A 15,453-nucleotide genomic window follows, 5' to 3' on the forward strand; every position below is an offset into this window, starting at 1 on the left:
TAACTGAGCCACCCAGGCACCCCTATTTTAAAAGATTTTTTTCTAAAATTTATTTTGAGAGGGGCACCTGGGTAGCTCAGTGGGTTAAAGCCTCTGCCTTCAGGATGCCTGGGTGGTTCAGTGGGTTGGAGCTTCTGCCTTCAGCTCAGGTCATGATCCTAGGGTCCTGGGATTGAGCCCCACATCAGGCTCTTTGCTCAGCAGGGAGCCTGCTTCCTCCTCTCTCTCTGCCTGCCTCTCTGCATACTTGCAATCTCTGTCAAATAAATAAATAAAGTCTTAAAAAAAAAAAAAAAAAGGAAAAAAAAAGCCTCTGCCTTCGGCTCAGGTCAACATCCCAGAGTCCTGGGATTGAGCCCTATATCGGGCTCTCTGCTCCACAGGGTGCCTGCTTCTTCCTCTCGCTCTGCCTGCCTGTCTGCCTACTTGTGATCTCTGTGTGTCAAATAAATAAATAAATAAAATATTAAAAAAAAATTTATTTTGAGAGACACAGAGAGAGAGAGAGCACATGCCTGTGAGCAGGGGGATGGATAGAGAGAGAGAGAGAATCTCAAGCTAACTCCACACCAAGTACAGAGTGCCTGGCATGGAGCTTCATCTCACACTGAGATCACGATCTAAGCTGAAACCAAGGGTCAGATGTTCAACCAACTGAGCTACTCAGGTGCCCTGACCCTGATAATTTTGTGATGAAATCAGTGAACTATTATGGCCTCATGATCCTCCCTACTGCTCCCATGAATAAGAGGAATGTCTTTTTGGATTATCATATAACTACCGTCAAGCAATTAAAATGTGATTTTATAACCACATTTATATAAATTATTAGTGAATGAGAATCTGTTTTCACTGTTTCTTTTTTGAATGTGTGGCCTTGTCTTCAACATTTCAAGTATTCAAGTATTTTATTTTTAACATTTTTTTTTTTAAGATTTTATGTATGTGTTTGACACACAGAGAGAGCACATAATAAGCAGGGGGAGTGGCAGGCAGAGGGAGAGAGAGAAGCAGGCTCCCCGCTGAGCAGAGCCCAATGTGGGGATGACCTGAACCAAAGGCAGGCGCCTAACCAACTGAGCCACCAGACACCCCTGAAAGTTTTATTTAACTAATCTATACACTGAAAATGGGGTTCAAACTTAGGACCCTGTGATAGGAGTTATATGCTCCTCCAACTGAGCCAGTGAAGCACCACTGAAGTATTTTATTTATTTATTTTTGAGAGATTGAGACTAAGAGAGGGAGAGAGGGGAAAGGAGAGAAAGTATCTTAAGCAGGTTCCATGCTTAGTGTGGAGCCCGAGGTAGGGCTCAATCTCACAATCCTGAGATCATGACCTGAGCTGAAATTAAGAGTCAGATGGTTGACTGCTTAACCAACTGGGCCATCCAAGTGCCTCCTACAAAGTACTCTATTTATTTATTTATTTACTTTTTTTTTTTTTTTAAAGATTTTATTTACTTATTTGAGAGAGAGACAGTGAGAGAGAGAGCATGAGCGAGGAGAAGGTCAGAGGGAGAAGCAGACTCCCCGTGGAGCTGGGAGCCTGATGCGGGACTCGATCCTGGGACTCCGGGATCATGACCTGAGCCGAAGGCAGTTGTCCTACCAACTGAGCCACTCAGGCGTCCCAGTACTCTATTTATTTATTTTTAAAGATTTAATCTATTTATTTGACAGAGATTAAAGTAGGCAGAGAGGCAGGCAGAGAGAGAGGGGGAAGCAGGCTCCCCGCTGAGCAGAAAGCCCGACTCGGGACTTGATCCCAGGACCCTGAGACCATGACCTGAGCGGAAGGCAGAGGTCTTCCTTAGCCACTCAGGCGCCCCCTACAAAGTACTTTTTTTCCTTTTTTTAAAAGATTTTATTTATTTGACAGAGAGAGGTCACAAGTAGGCAGAGAGGCAGGCAGAGAGAGGGAGATGAGGAGGAACCAGGCTCCCTGCTGAGCAGAGAGCCCCATGTGGGGCTCCATCCCAGGACCCTGGGATCATGACCCGAGCCAAAGACCAGGTTTTAACCCACTGAGCCATCCAGGCATCCCTACAAAGTACTTTAAATAAAGAATATGGCCTTAGACAAATTAGCTCTTAAGAAAAAAAAAATAAGAAAAAAACATTTAAAATTCCATACTCATTAATAAAATACAGTAAATTTTTTTTAAAAGATTTTATTTATTTATTTGACAGAGAGAAATCACAAGTAGATGGAGAGGCAGACAGAGAGAGAGAGAGAGGGAAGCAGGCTCCCGCTGAGCAGAGAGCCCGAAGTAAATTTTATATTACTTAAAAAAATAATAATAGCAATTACTTACTGAGGTCTTACTATAAGCAGATCTTGTATTAAACATCACCCACACATCATTCTTTGTAATCCTTAAAACAAGGCACTGAAGAAGTATTGTAGTTTTCAATGTACTATTTATTATAATACATTTGAGTATTATATTTGTGTCACTTAGATTAAGCTATAATCTGGGTCTCTCAAGTTTTCTTTTTCTTTAAATATTTTATTTATTTGACAGTGAGAGAGCGAGCTTACACATGATTGTGGGGGAGGGGCAGAGTGGAAGACAGAGGGACGAATAGACTACGTGCTGATTGCGGAGACCCAGGCAGGCTCAACCCCACGAAACTGAGATCATGACCTGAGCTGAAATCAAGAGTTGGTCGCTCAACTGACTAAGCTATGCAGGAACCTCTCAAGTTTTCTAATCAATAAGGCCAGTTTGCGGGGCGCCTGGGTGGCTCAGTCAGTTGAGCATCTGCCTTCAGCTCGGGTCATGGTCCTAGGGTCCTGGGATCAAGCCCCACATCAAACTCCTTGATCATCGGGAGGCCTGCTTCTTTCTCTCCCTCTCCCACCACTTGTGTTCCCTCTCTTGCTGTCTTTCTCTCTGTCAAATAAATAAAATCTTAAAAAAAAAAAAAAAAGCCAGTTTGGGTGGTCTGCTAACATAATAATGAAGAACGCATGGTCCATGAGTGAATTGTTTTTTTAAAGATTTTATTTATTCATTTATTTGTCAGTAAGAGAGAGAGTACACACAAGCAGGCAGTGTGGCAGGCAGAGGCAAGGAGAGAAGCAGGCACTTCACTGAGCAAGGATCCTGATGCGGGGATCCCAGGACCCCAGGATCATGACCTGAGCCGAAGGCAGTAGCTTAACCAACTGAGCCACCCAGGTGTCCCTGAATTGCTGTTTTAATCCGTAAGTTCATTCGAATGCAAGAGGTGGCTACTACAAGGGTTTCTGTTAGGCATATCTCAATCAAAGGCCAATGGTGTGCTAATTAACATATTCAGTGTCAGAAATGGGTTTTTATTGATGAAAATAGTAAGCATTTATTACCTATGCCTAATGCTTAAAAAGGTGTTGCGGAAATTAGATGTATTTATTTACTGAAGTTTTTATTTATTCATTTACTTATCTCTATACCCAATGTGGGGCTCAAACCTACAACCCCAAGATCAAAAGTCTCTTTCTCCACCAACTGAACCAGCTAGGTGCTCTTCTAGGACATTATTACTAAAGAATTTTTTGGTAAGGTCTTAAGAATTCAGATCCCAGTAAACACCAAATGATCATGGATATTTATGTGATTAAAAAAGAGCCAATTTTCTCTAAGAATTTATTGTAAGGATGTGGATCAAAGAATAAGCTATAGTGATGTTCCTCATAAAGCTATGTATAATGGTTAACAATCTAAATGTCTCACACTGGTGCTCAGGTGGCTCAGTTGGTTAAGTGTTGAACTCTTGCTTTCAGCTCAGGTCACAATCTCAGGGTCCTGGGATTGAGCCCTGTGTCAGGTTTCATGCTCAGTGTGGGGTCTGCTTGTCCCTCTGCTCTGCTCCTCCCTCCGTTCTCTCTCTTAAAAAGAAAATGTCTCACGTTGTGGAATTTGATAAATCATGGTACATTTTTTTGTTTTTTTTTAAAGATTTTATTTATTTATTTGACAGAGAGAAATCACAAGTAGATGGAGAGGCAGGCAGAGAGAGAGAGAGGGAAGCAGGCTCTCTGCTGAACAGGGAGCCCGATGTGGGACTCGATCCCAGGACTCTGAGATCATGACCCGAGCCGAAGGCAGCGGCTTAACCCACTGAGCCACTCAGGCGCCCCTAAATCATGGTACATTTGACAATCATGTACACAATAAGTAATGGAAAGCTGAGACAAGGAAAAGGTGGGCGGAAGAGGCATTTTCACAACTTATCAAATGAATAATTACTATTTGATTTTCCTTTCTTTGAAAAAATTTACTAGTGCCTCAAGTCTTAGCATGATGGTTAACAACAGGGTGGCAGCTTTGCTGGTGGTGGCAGAATACGTATTAATGAACAAGTTATTTCCCTGTCACCCCAGACAGATCACTGACACTGATCAATGATTACTTTCCCTATAATTCAGATTTATTTTTATTTTTATTTTATTTATTTTTTTAAAGATTTTATTTATTTATTTGACAGAGAGAGATCACAAGTAGGCAGAGAGGCAGGCAGAGAGAGAGAGGAGGAAGCAGGTTCCCTGCTGAGCAGAGAGCCCGATGCGGGACTCGATCCCAGGACCCTGAGATCATGACCTGAGCCAAAGGCAGAGGCTTTAACCCACTGAGCCACCCAGGCGCCCTATAATTCAGATTTATTTAAAAAATTTATTAAGAGCCTTTTATGTGTTTTATTGATGTATGTAAATAGACTATGAAACTTTTAAAACACAACTAACAGGTGACAAATTAATGGTTTCAATTTACAACCACTTTGGAGGGAGGCAACTGACCCATATTTATCTCCCTTGTTTCTTCCCAAATGCATTTACATACGCATTATCCATCCCACCTACATCATTGATTCCATGTTGCCTGACACCCACTGCATCAGATACAATGTAGTCAAAGGTATATTACAGGACACCCGGGTGGTTTGTCAGTTAAGCCTCTACCCTCAGCTCAGGTCATGATCCCAGGGACTAGGATTGGTCCTGCAACAGGCTCCTTGCTCAGCAGGGAGCCTGCATCTCCCTCTGCCTGCAGCTCTCCGCCGCTGTGCGTTCTCTCTCTCTGACATTTAAATAAATGAAATCTTAAAAAAAAAAAAAGGTATATTACATATGGAATATTAAATTGGGCAACTTACCACAATCTGTCATTTCAAAATCACCATTTACGTTTCTATTGTATGCCACAACTTCTCTTGGAATGCTTTTCAACAGTACACTTCTATAAACCTATAGGTCAGAGTAGAAAAAAAGAAATGTTGAGTCACATAGAGGCACAGGTTAAGCAAAACCAAAATAAGAAGAATAAAATAGGATGCCAGTGGAAAGCTATTTGTTTGTATGGGTGATAATCAAGGGAAAAGTGTTATTTGCCCAGTAAATGGAGATTACAGCAAATATCTTTACCTAAACCATGCGATTATAGGAGTTTACCAAACAGAAGACTTGAGTTAGTAAGTAGCAACTAAATACTGATGAATAAAAGCAACTTCAAATATCTGAGCTTGTTTTTCCTTTTTAATTCCTTACATGGGAATCGTCTGGTCTCGTTAAGGCTTGTTTTCCTATTCCGATCTCATTTCCATCTCCTTTCAGATGGCCACAGGAAAATCTGTTTCCATTCCTTCCACTAAATTCCTTTCTACTTCCAATATAGCTAAAAGGCCTGATCTGTTCCCGGTCATCCTATGGGTACTGGTGTTGAGAGAATATTTAGGAAGCTCTGGCTTGGTCCATTCTGGACCCACACTAACTTCACCTTAATGATCTTTGGGAGATAATCTGGACCTCTCCAGGCTCTGCTCCTGAAGGATTTTTCTGAAGGGTCCAGAAACCCTTAGGCTATATAGGATATAACAAATGCCTGTACTGGCTCTTCTAATGTCTATATTACTATCACTGTATTTTGGGGCTTAAGTAAAGAAGTGAAACCATATGTGGGCTCTTTTAGAAAGGGGTGTGACTACCAGTACTTGAGTACGGGATATCTAAGCAGCCACAACTCTCCTCCTAAGATGGCAGATCACCAAGGCCAGAAAAGAGGCCATTATGCTCTCTAGAGCACAGGAACCAGGCTCTCTAGTGGCCAATGCCTAAAGCAGCCTAATCTTGTGTTCTTCAAGTACAGTAATTACGAATAATATGGAGATAACAGTCATTAAACACTATGTGCCAAGCCAATAAGCTAATATTTTATATTTTCATGACTGAAAGGCTGTACAGGATTTTCACCATGGCTATCACAAAAGAAAATTATCAAAAATGCTTGATACCTATTTAAAGATGAAAACATTAAGATTCTTAGTAAATGGCAAAAGAAGCTGGATTTAATAAATCCTCAAATTTCACTGGATTTAAACATCATTAGGGACTCAAGTCTCATACAAAGAGAGAATATCATTTACATACTTTTCATTGGATTTTTTTTTTTTTTTTTTTAAATAAAATAGGCTCCATGCCCTATGTGGGGCTTGAACTCATGACCCCGAGACCAAGAGTCACATGTTCTACCGACTGAACCAGCCAGGTGCCCCTCATCAAATTTTTTGTGACAAATGTCCCCATTGTACAAATGAGCAAATGGAATAGGAGAACATGTAAGAAGTATACGCAAATATATGGATGTGTCAGAAATAGCCAATTTCCTGGCTTTTACTAAAACTGTCTTTAGAGTTTAATGGTACGCATTAAACTAAAAAATCTAAAGTACAGTAAAACTGTAAAAGAAGTTTACCTTTTGTATGACTTGTCAACAGAGAAACAGCACAAATCTATTTTTGGACAGGAGGAAAAATAATGTAACTCACATGACTATTAGCCTGGGGCTGATTCCTGTAACTTTTCATTATTTCTTGAAAAGTTCTTTCTTCTTTTGTTACCTAAGGAAAATAAATACTGCATTTATCAATTGCTCTTAGAAGAAATATGGCTCTGAACAAAAACTTCAATTACAGGTTGGCATTGAGAGCAGTCTTGCAGAAAGCCATTAACCCCAGGCCAACCCATGACTAAAAACTACTACCATTTATGATTTTTACTACCTTCAAAGTTCAGGCTTTGTGGCCTGTGGGGACTCAGCTAATAGTTTCATTAATCAAAAGCACTGATATTGTTATGGTATAACTCTACTGAAAATGCATTTCTTTTTATAAGAAGAATGATAGAAGAAAACTCAGATTTGTTGCATACCCTATAGTCTCTGATGTTATTAGTTTTTAAATTACTTACTTAAAAGTAAATTAACTACATACTAAAGGACAGAAAATGTCTTGTAATGATTGCAAGAAAACTGAGCAGATATTATAGGATGAAGTTTTTAACATTTTAGGACAGATAATATAACAGAAAAGTTACAGTGGGGGCCAAAATGAAGAAAATGGATTGGTGTGTCGCGGCCAGAGCGACATGACCAGGGTCGAGAGGGTAAGAGGATGGTGAGACAAAGACGAGACGTAAAGAGATGGGGACAGGAGGGACACAGTGGATGATGTCCAAGCAGTGCCAATTTTATTCAAGGCTGTGAAGCATTATATAGCTAACAGAAACAACTATAAGGAAGTATGTATTTTTAGCTGATTACTAAAGAACTTGCAACATGCACAGAAAACCCTTCAAGCTTCCCTATTATCTATTTCCCAAGGACTAATAGTAGTCCCTCTGATGCCAGTGGTCTCTGTCTTCAGATAACTCCTAAACCAGATGCACTAACTTCAAAGTAACTTAAGACATAGTTTATGGCCCATGCAAGGACAGCACATTCCCACAATGATTTAATGAGCAGGCCTGTTTTGCCCACTCCAGATTAGCACATGCAGGCAACCACATCAGTGAGTCTTAGGATCCATAGCTCAGGCCCTTTCTCAAGCGCTACTCAACTTTTCACTCACGGGGTTATTAACCCTTGGGCTTCCAGGAGGCACAAGTCGGGGCCTGGTTTGGTCTCTTGACTCTAGCCCAGTCTGTGGCTGCCTACATTGGTGATCCGTAAAGGTATCCTTTCTGCCTTATTTATTATAAAGTTTACTTAAGTTATTCCTTCCCTCTGCTTCACTGAAGTCCATTAGCACTAAATCTGTTCTCTATGATGAGCTAGAAATGGCAAAGCCTGAACTATGATAGTTCTCTGGAAAACACAAATGATTAGTTAATAACATTTATTAACACTTATTTTATATAGAGATTTTAAAAAGGCATTGTGAGAGAGGAGTAAAAAAGGAGTCTGAAAACATGTTCTCTGCCTCAAAAAGCTTAAAAATTAGGTCTTAACTATGTACATGTACTAGGACTGCCAGTGTGGCCAATATGGTCCAGACCAAAGTTATAGGTGATTGTTTCAGATACATCAGAATTTTAAAAAGCAAGTAAGGTATGTTATTTTATGACTGGAAACATTCAACGCTGTAGCAACTAGAATGTAAAATGCTCTTCTGAGGTGGTGCAACAAATCCCTAGAGAGCAATGTTATAGAAGCTATTTTATGAATAACAAATTACAAATATTTAAATTATAAAATAGGAAATCCTAGGTTGCCACTTATTAATTATGTAACTTTGACAAGTTACTTTCAGCTCTAGGCCTAGGCTACCAGCCTATAACGTAATGATCATTTACTGTAAAGTACTAGATGAGAGGTATCACAGGGATGGGAGTGGAAATAGCATTGTTCACAGGAATATATGGAGAGCCACGTAGTACAAATGATCTCTAAGACCTTTTCCAATTTTATAACCAGTGTATTCTTATGATGTGGAAAAGCTGATTATTATAAAGCGAAATAGAATCCAGAGAATAGATGTAGGGGCTGGAATTTACTAATTAACAATGGTGGGCAGTGTTGGCATATAGCATTTAAGGCAAAATAATAATCAAGTGCAATAGATTTTTACTACATACTTCAAAAATGGGTAACTAGAACAAAGAGCTTCCCCCAGCTTATACATTACCTTTGCCATGATGTAAAAGGCACAAAGGAGCAGCTGATCCAAATGTCTATCTTTCATCAGATCAGGGCAGTGAACTAAAGTGAATTCAAAACACGTCCATATCTTCCTTCGTAACTCATTTGAAACATCCAATTTTAAACATAAATCACGTAAGCGTACACTTGCCAAATGATAGACCTAAGATGGAAGGTAGTATATTGATGCAAAAAAACCCAGTAAATAATTTCTCTAATTTATCTCTTATTGTGAACATGGGCTTTCAGGCCAAGATTAACAAATACCTAGGTTGTTGATAAATGTTATCTAAAATTACATACAATTTCTGTTCTATAGTACTAGTTCACTGCTATGACAGAAGACTATAGATTATTATTATTTTTTAAATATTTTTAAAAGATTTTCTTTATTTTGTCAGAGAGAGAGAAAGAGAGCGAGCAGGGGGAGTGGCAAGCAGAGGGAGAAGCAGGCTCCCTGCTGGGAAAGGAGCTAGATGTGGGACTTGATCCCAGGTCCCTGAGACCATGACCTGACCCAGAGGCAGGTGATTAACCAACAGAGGCATCCAGGCATCCCAGAATACTGTAGATTAAAACAAAATTCTCGGGACGCCTGGGTGGCTCAGTTGGTTAAGCAGCTGCCTTCGGCTCAGGTCATGATCCCAGCACCCTGGGATCGAGTCCCACATCGGGCTCCTTGCTCCGCAGGGAGCCTGCTTCTCCCTCTGACTCTGCCTTCCACTCTGTCTGCCTGTGCTCGATCTCGCTCGCTTTCTCTCTGACAAATAAATAAATAAAATCTTAAAAAAAAAAATGTTTAAAAACAAAATTCTCTTTAGAAAACCATTTAAAAATTCTTTTGGAAAAGATGTCTTCTATGCTGTCATCTATGTGAAGTAAGAAACACTAAAATGCAAGATTTACTTGCATCATAACCATAATGAATACATAATTTTTCAAGTGTTCAGAAATCCCCCCCCCTCACCTTTTTTTGTTTAGATAAAATTGCTAGAAAGTCTAAAATGTCAGATAATAGGGGTGCCTGGTTGGCTCAGTTGGTGGAGCATACAACTCTTGATTGTGGGGTTGTGGGTTCAAGCCCCAGGCTGGGTGTAGAGATTACTTAAAAATAGGATCACTAAAAAACAAACAAACAAAACAAACAAACAAACAAAAAAAAACAATCAAGGGCTAAAATGTTTGATTTCAAGAATGAGTCAGAAAGCAAAACCCTGGGGCACCTGGGTGGCTCAGTCAGTTAAACATCTGCCATTAGCTCAGGTCATAATCCCAGGGTCCTGGGATAGAGCAGAGAGCCTGCTTCTCCCTCTTCCTCTGCCATACCCCCTGCTTGTGTGCTCTCTCTCTGTGTCAAATAAATAAATAAATTTTTTTAAAAAAGAAATTAAAAAAAAAAAGCGCAAAACCATTTAAGAAACTTCCTATTCTATGTTGTTTTCACAAGCATATAAATGTATTACTGAAGTAAATGAAATACCAAGTTTTTTGTTTCTGTTGTTTATAAGTACATCAGAGTAAATTCAGTTCAATGCCAAGAGCCTCTCATTTTTACAATCTTTATATGAACTGATACTAATGCAAATGACCTGAAAGTTCTGCAAGATTCTAAAATGGTTTCGAATCACCCAAGAAGAATTATGTTTTACTGTTTTAAAAACTGGTACCCTGCTGTGGTATTCCTAAATCACACTACTCTGTTTGAGCTAAGTCTTTAAATTTAAATGTTCAGGGAAAAATAATGAAAAGAGTCAGGTATCCCTTATATAAAAGTATCTCTGGCAGGAATATAATCCACAGATTAGAGTTTAAAAACAAATGTAAGCTATCCAATACACTAATCTGACAGAAAGACAAGTGGTTGACTCCAAAGCTGATTAATTTTATAGGAAACTCATTTTCTGTATCCTATCTCCTTATTTCTGGTCCAGCAGGCCAAGAGATAAAAAGAATCCATTTGGGTCAGAGCAGTGGGAAAGATGCTAGAACTTTGTATTTGTGATAGGAAATGAAATATATAGTCCTAGTTAAAAAGATTAAAAATAGGGCGCCTGGGTGGCTCAGTGGGTTAGGCCTCTGCCTTCGGCTCAGGTCATGATCCCAGAGTCCTGGGATCGAGTCCCACATCGGGCTCTCTGCTCGGCAGGGGGCCTGCTTCCTCCTCTCTCTCTCTCTCTGCCTACTTGTGATCTTTGTCAAATAAATAAATAAAATCTTAAAAAAAATTAAAAATAATATGTAATTAGATAATACTTGTTAAGTGTCTTTTACAGAGTTGATCCAATGAATTAAAGAAACATACTCTGGAAGTTGTCATCATCTTCTTCTTTTTCTTTTTTTAAATTTTATTTATTTATCTGACTGAGAGAGTGAGAGAGCATAAGCAGGGGGAGCAGGAGAGGGAGAAATAGGCCCTGAGCAGGGAGCCTGATTCAGGTCTTGATCCCAGGACCCTGGGATCATGACCTAAGCCAAAACAGATGCTTAACCATCTGACTCACCCAAGCACCCCACTGGAAGTTTTCTAACAAAAAATTCACAGAAAATTCCATTCTGGCACAGAACACCAGTATCACACTGAATTCAGCATAGATAATAGCGGCAGTTTACTCAGGGAAGGGTTATTTTGAATTCACTAGAGACATGGATAATTATGCTCTTTATAGATAAAGACATCCTATTAACTTTTAGGATAAAATTTTTCTAGCTTCTAATCTGTATCAAGTAGGCTTTATTTATTTAAAAAATTTAAAAAAATTAAATTAAAAAATTTGAAATTAAAATAAAAATTTTTAAAAGATTTTATTTGATAGTCAGAGATCACAAGTAGGCAGAGAGGCAGGCAGAGAGAGAGGAAGGGAAGCAGGCTCCCTGCTGAGCAGAGAGCCTGATGCAGGGCTCAATCCCAGGACCCTGAGATCATGACCTGAGCTGAAAGCAGAGGCTTAACCCACTGAGCCACCCAGGAGCCCCATAAAATATTTTTTTTTTTTTGAGAGAGTGAGGACAAGCCCGTGTGCAAGAGTAGAGAGAGTGGTAGGCAGAGGAAGAAGCAGGTTCCCTATTGAGTAAGGAGCCCATTGTAGGACTCAATCCTAGGACCCTGGAATCACAACCTGAGCTGCAGGCAGATGCTTAACTGACTGAGCCACCCAGGTCCCCCATCAAGTAGGTTACATTTAAATGGACAGGGGAAAAAAAAAAAAAACCCAAAGATTCTTAAGGAGATGCAGAATTAAAAATTCAGAACTAAAGCTTTCTTTCTTTTCTTTTTTTTAAAAAAGATTTTATTTATTTATATGACAGAGAGAGATCACAAGTAGGCAGAGAGACAGGCGGGGCAGGGTGGGGGAGAAGGCTCCCTGATGAGCAGAGAGCCCGATGCTTGGCTCGAACCCAAGACCCTGAGATCATGACCTGAGCCAAAGGCAGAGGTTTAACCCACTGAGTCACCCAGGTGCCCGTAAAGCTTTATTTCTGTCAATCTTAGATTATCAAAATTTGTCATTTTGAACATTAAAAATAGGGAGTAAATGGGAAAAAAGTTGCATTTTCCAACTCTGTTTTTAAAACAAGCCTTAGGGGGCACCTACCTGGGTGGCTCAGTGGGTTAAAGCCTCTGCCTTCAGTTTGGGTCATGATCCCAGGGTCCTGGGATTGAGCCCCGCATTGGGCTCTCTGCTCCGTGGAGAGCCTGCTTCCTCCTGTCTCTCTGCCTGTCTCTCTGCCTACTTGTCATCTCTATCAAATAAATAAATAAAATCTTTAAAAAAAAAATAAAATAAAACAAGCCTTAGTTGGTGACTCAGTAGGTTAAGCCTCTGCCTTCGGCTCGGGTCATGATCTCAGGGTACTGGGATCGAGCCCTGCAGGAGGCTCTCTGCTCATCAGGGAGCCTGCTTGCCCCTCTCTCTCTCTGCCTGCTTCTCTGCCTACTTGTGATCTCTGTCAAATAAATAAATAAAATCTTTAAAAAAGAAAAAAAAAAAGCCTTAGGCACAAGGGGGAGATAGGATTTGGTGAGGTAGAGTGGAGGAGGCAGAGGGAAGAACAGAAAAGGGCAAGTTTTCAAGAATTATGATAAAAAAGACTAGAGGAAATATATTTGCATCAAAGATAATTTAGAAAAAAATATTAATTTCTTAAAATGTTTAAGTCCTAAACCCTGGTCACAATGCTAAAACTCCCTGAAAAATAGTACCTTCTTTTTCCTTTACAATTCTTAAGAATGGACAAGCCAGCCAAGTTGTGGAGTAGACTAGAGAGATATCTTCCAGTTCTGGAATTTATTTCACAGACATGTCATGTTTGATTATAAAACCTGATTAAATTGTCTCTCTTATCAGAAGCTGACAATGCTTTAAAAACAAGTAGGACAGAGGCACCTAGGTGGTACAGTTGGTTAAGAGCGCGCCTCTTGGCTTCAGCTCAGGTCATTCTCAGGGTCACGGGATCGAGCCCTGCATGGGCCTCTGTGCTCATGTGAAGTCTGCTTATGACTCTTTCTCCCTTTTCTCCTCCCACCACCCCCTACACTCTGCCTAAGCTCTCTCTTTCTCTAAAATAAATAAATAAAATCTTAAAGAAAGAAAAAGATTATTTCGATTGAGGCAGAAAAAAACATCTGACAAAATTCAAATCCTTTTTTTTTCATAACACACTCAACAAACTAGGAATAGAAGAAAACTACCGCAACATAATAAATGCCATATATGAAAAATCCAGAGCTAACATCATACTTAAAGTAAAACAAAGAAAACTTTTCCTTTAAGATCAGGAACAAGACAAGAATGCCCAATTTCAGCACTTCTTTTCAACACAGTACTGGAAATTTTAGCCAGAGCAATTAGGCAAGAAAAAGAAATAAAAAACATCAAAACTGGAAAATAAAGTCATCTGTTTGTAGATTATATGATTTTATGGTGTAGAAAACTGTAAAGAATCCCCCCAAAAGTGTTAGAAGTAATAAACAAATTCAGCAAAGTTGCAGACTACAAAATCATACAGGGGCACCTGGCTGGCTCAGTCAGTTTAACATGTGACTCCTGATCTTGGGGTTATAAATTCAAGTCCTGTGTTGGGTGTAGGATTACTTAAATAAATAAATAATTCATAACAGAGGCACCTGGTTGAGCATTTGTATTTAGCTCAGGTGTTGATTTCAGGGTCTTGGGATAGAGGTCTGCATCAGGTCCCTGCTCAGTGGGGAGTATGCTTCTCCCTTTCCCTTTCCCTCTCTTCCAACCCTGCTCATGCTCTCTCGAATAAATAAATAAAAGCTTAGAAAAAAAAAAATCACAAAAAAATCTATTTCATTCCTATACCACAAACAATAAACAATCCAAAAATAAAATTAAGAAAATGATTGTATTTATAGTATCATGAAAAAGAGTAAGGGTCGCCTGGGTGGCTCAGTGGGTTAAAGCCTCTGCCTTTGGCTCCGGTCATGATCCCAGGGTCCTGGGATCGATTCCCACATCGGGCTCTCTGCTCCGCGGGGAGCCTGCTTCCTTCTCTCTCTCTGCCTGCCTTTCTGCCTACTTGTGATCTCTGTCTGTCAAATAAATAAATAAAATCTATAAAATAAAAAAAAAGAATAAAATAACTTAGTAATCAACTTAACCAAGGAGGTAAAAGAGTATATATTGAAAACTGCAAAACACTGCTGAAAGAAATTAAAGATAAATAATAAAGCACTCTGTGTTAACTAAAAAACAACAAAAACAAAACAAAACAAAAAACCCAAACACAAATAAATGGAAAGACATCCCATATTCATGGACTGGAAGACTTAGTAATGGTAATAAGATGTCAACATTATTCAAAGGATTCTATAGATTCAATGCAATCCCTATCAGAATCTCCATGATGTTTTTTGCAGAAATAGAAAAATCCATCCTAGGGATGCCTGGGTGGCTTCAGACGGTTAAGTGTCTGCCTTCAGCTCAGGTCATGATTCCAGAGTCCTGCATTGGGATCCTTGCTCAGCAGGGAGCCTGCTTCTCCCTCTGCCTGCCGCTGCCCCAGCTTGTGCTTGTGTGTGCTCTTTCTCTGACAAATAAATAAGTAAAAATTAAAAAAAAAAAAAAAGGAAAGGAAAGAAAAAGAAAAATCCATCCTTAAAGTCATATGGAATCTCAAGGAACTCTGAATAGCCAAAATAATCCTGAAAAAGAACAAAGTTGGGAGGGCTCATATTTCCTAATTTCAAAACTTACTACAAAGTTACAGTAATCAAAACAGCATAGTACGGGACGCCTGGGTGGCTCAGTTGGTTGGGCAGCTGCCTTCGGCTCAGGTCATGATCCCAGCACCCTGGGATCGAGTCCCACATCGGGCTCCTTGCTCAGCAGGGAGCCTGCTTCTCCCTCTGCCTCTGCCTGCCTCTCTGTCTGCCTGTGCTCACTCGCTCTCTCTCCATCTCTGACAAGTAAATAAATAAAATCTTAAAAAAAAAAAAACAGCATAGTACTGGTATACAGACAGACATTAAA

The 15,453-nt window shown here is 39.7% G+C and overlaps 1 protein-coding gene across 3 annotated transcripts in view; it reads right to left on the minus strand.

Annotated features, from left to right (window-relative positions):
* Window positions 1–15,453, minus strand: part of RBL1 (RB transcriptional corepressor like 1) — a 76,544-nt gene that overhangs the window by 9,657 nt on the left and 51,434 nt on the right. For 2 of the 3 annotated variants that reach the window (XM_045084179.1, XM_045084181.1), the window contains 3 exons: window positions 8,946–9,122; window positions 6,810–6,881; window positions 5,142–5,232 (listed from right to left, as the gene is read on the minus strand). In XM_045084179.1, coding sequence (XP_044940114.1) covers window positions 5,142–5,232; window positions 6,810–6,881; window positions 8,946–9,122 — 340 coding nt within the window. The remainder of the gene's footprint in view (window positions 1–5,141; window positions 5,233–6,809; window positions 6,882–8,945; window positions 9,123–15,453) is intronic. The other variant, XM_045084180.1, reaches the window with a different exon arrangement.

This window comes from Mustela putorius, unplaced genomic scaffold, assembly GCF_011764305.1.
Source record: "Mustela putorius furo isolate JIRA1106 unplaced genomic scaffold, ASM1176430v1.1 tig00000743_pilon_pilon_pilon, whole genome shotgun sequence".
NCBI lineage: Eukaryota > Metazoa > Chordata > Mammalia > Carnivora > Mustelidae > Mustela > Mustela putorius.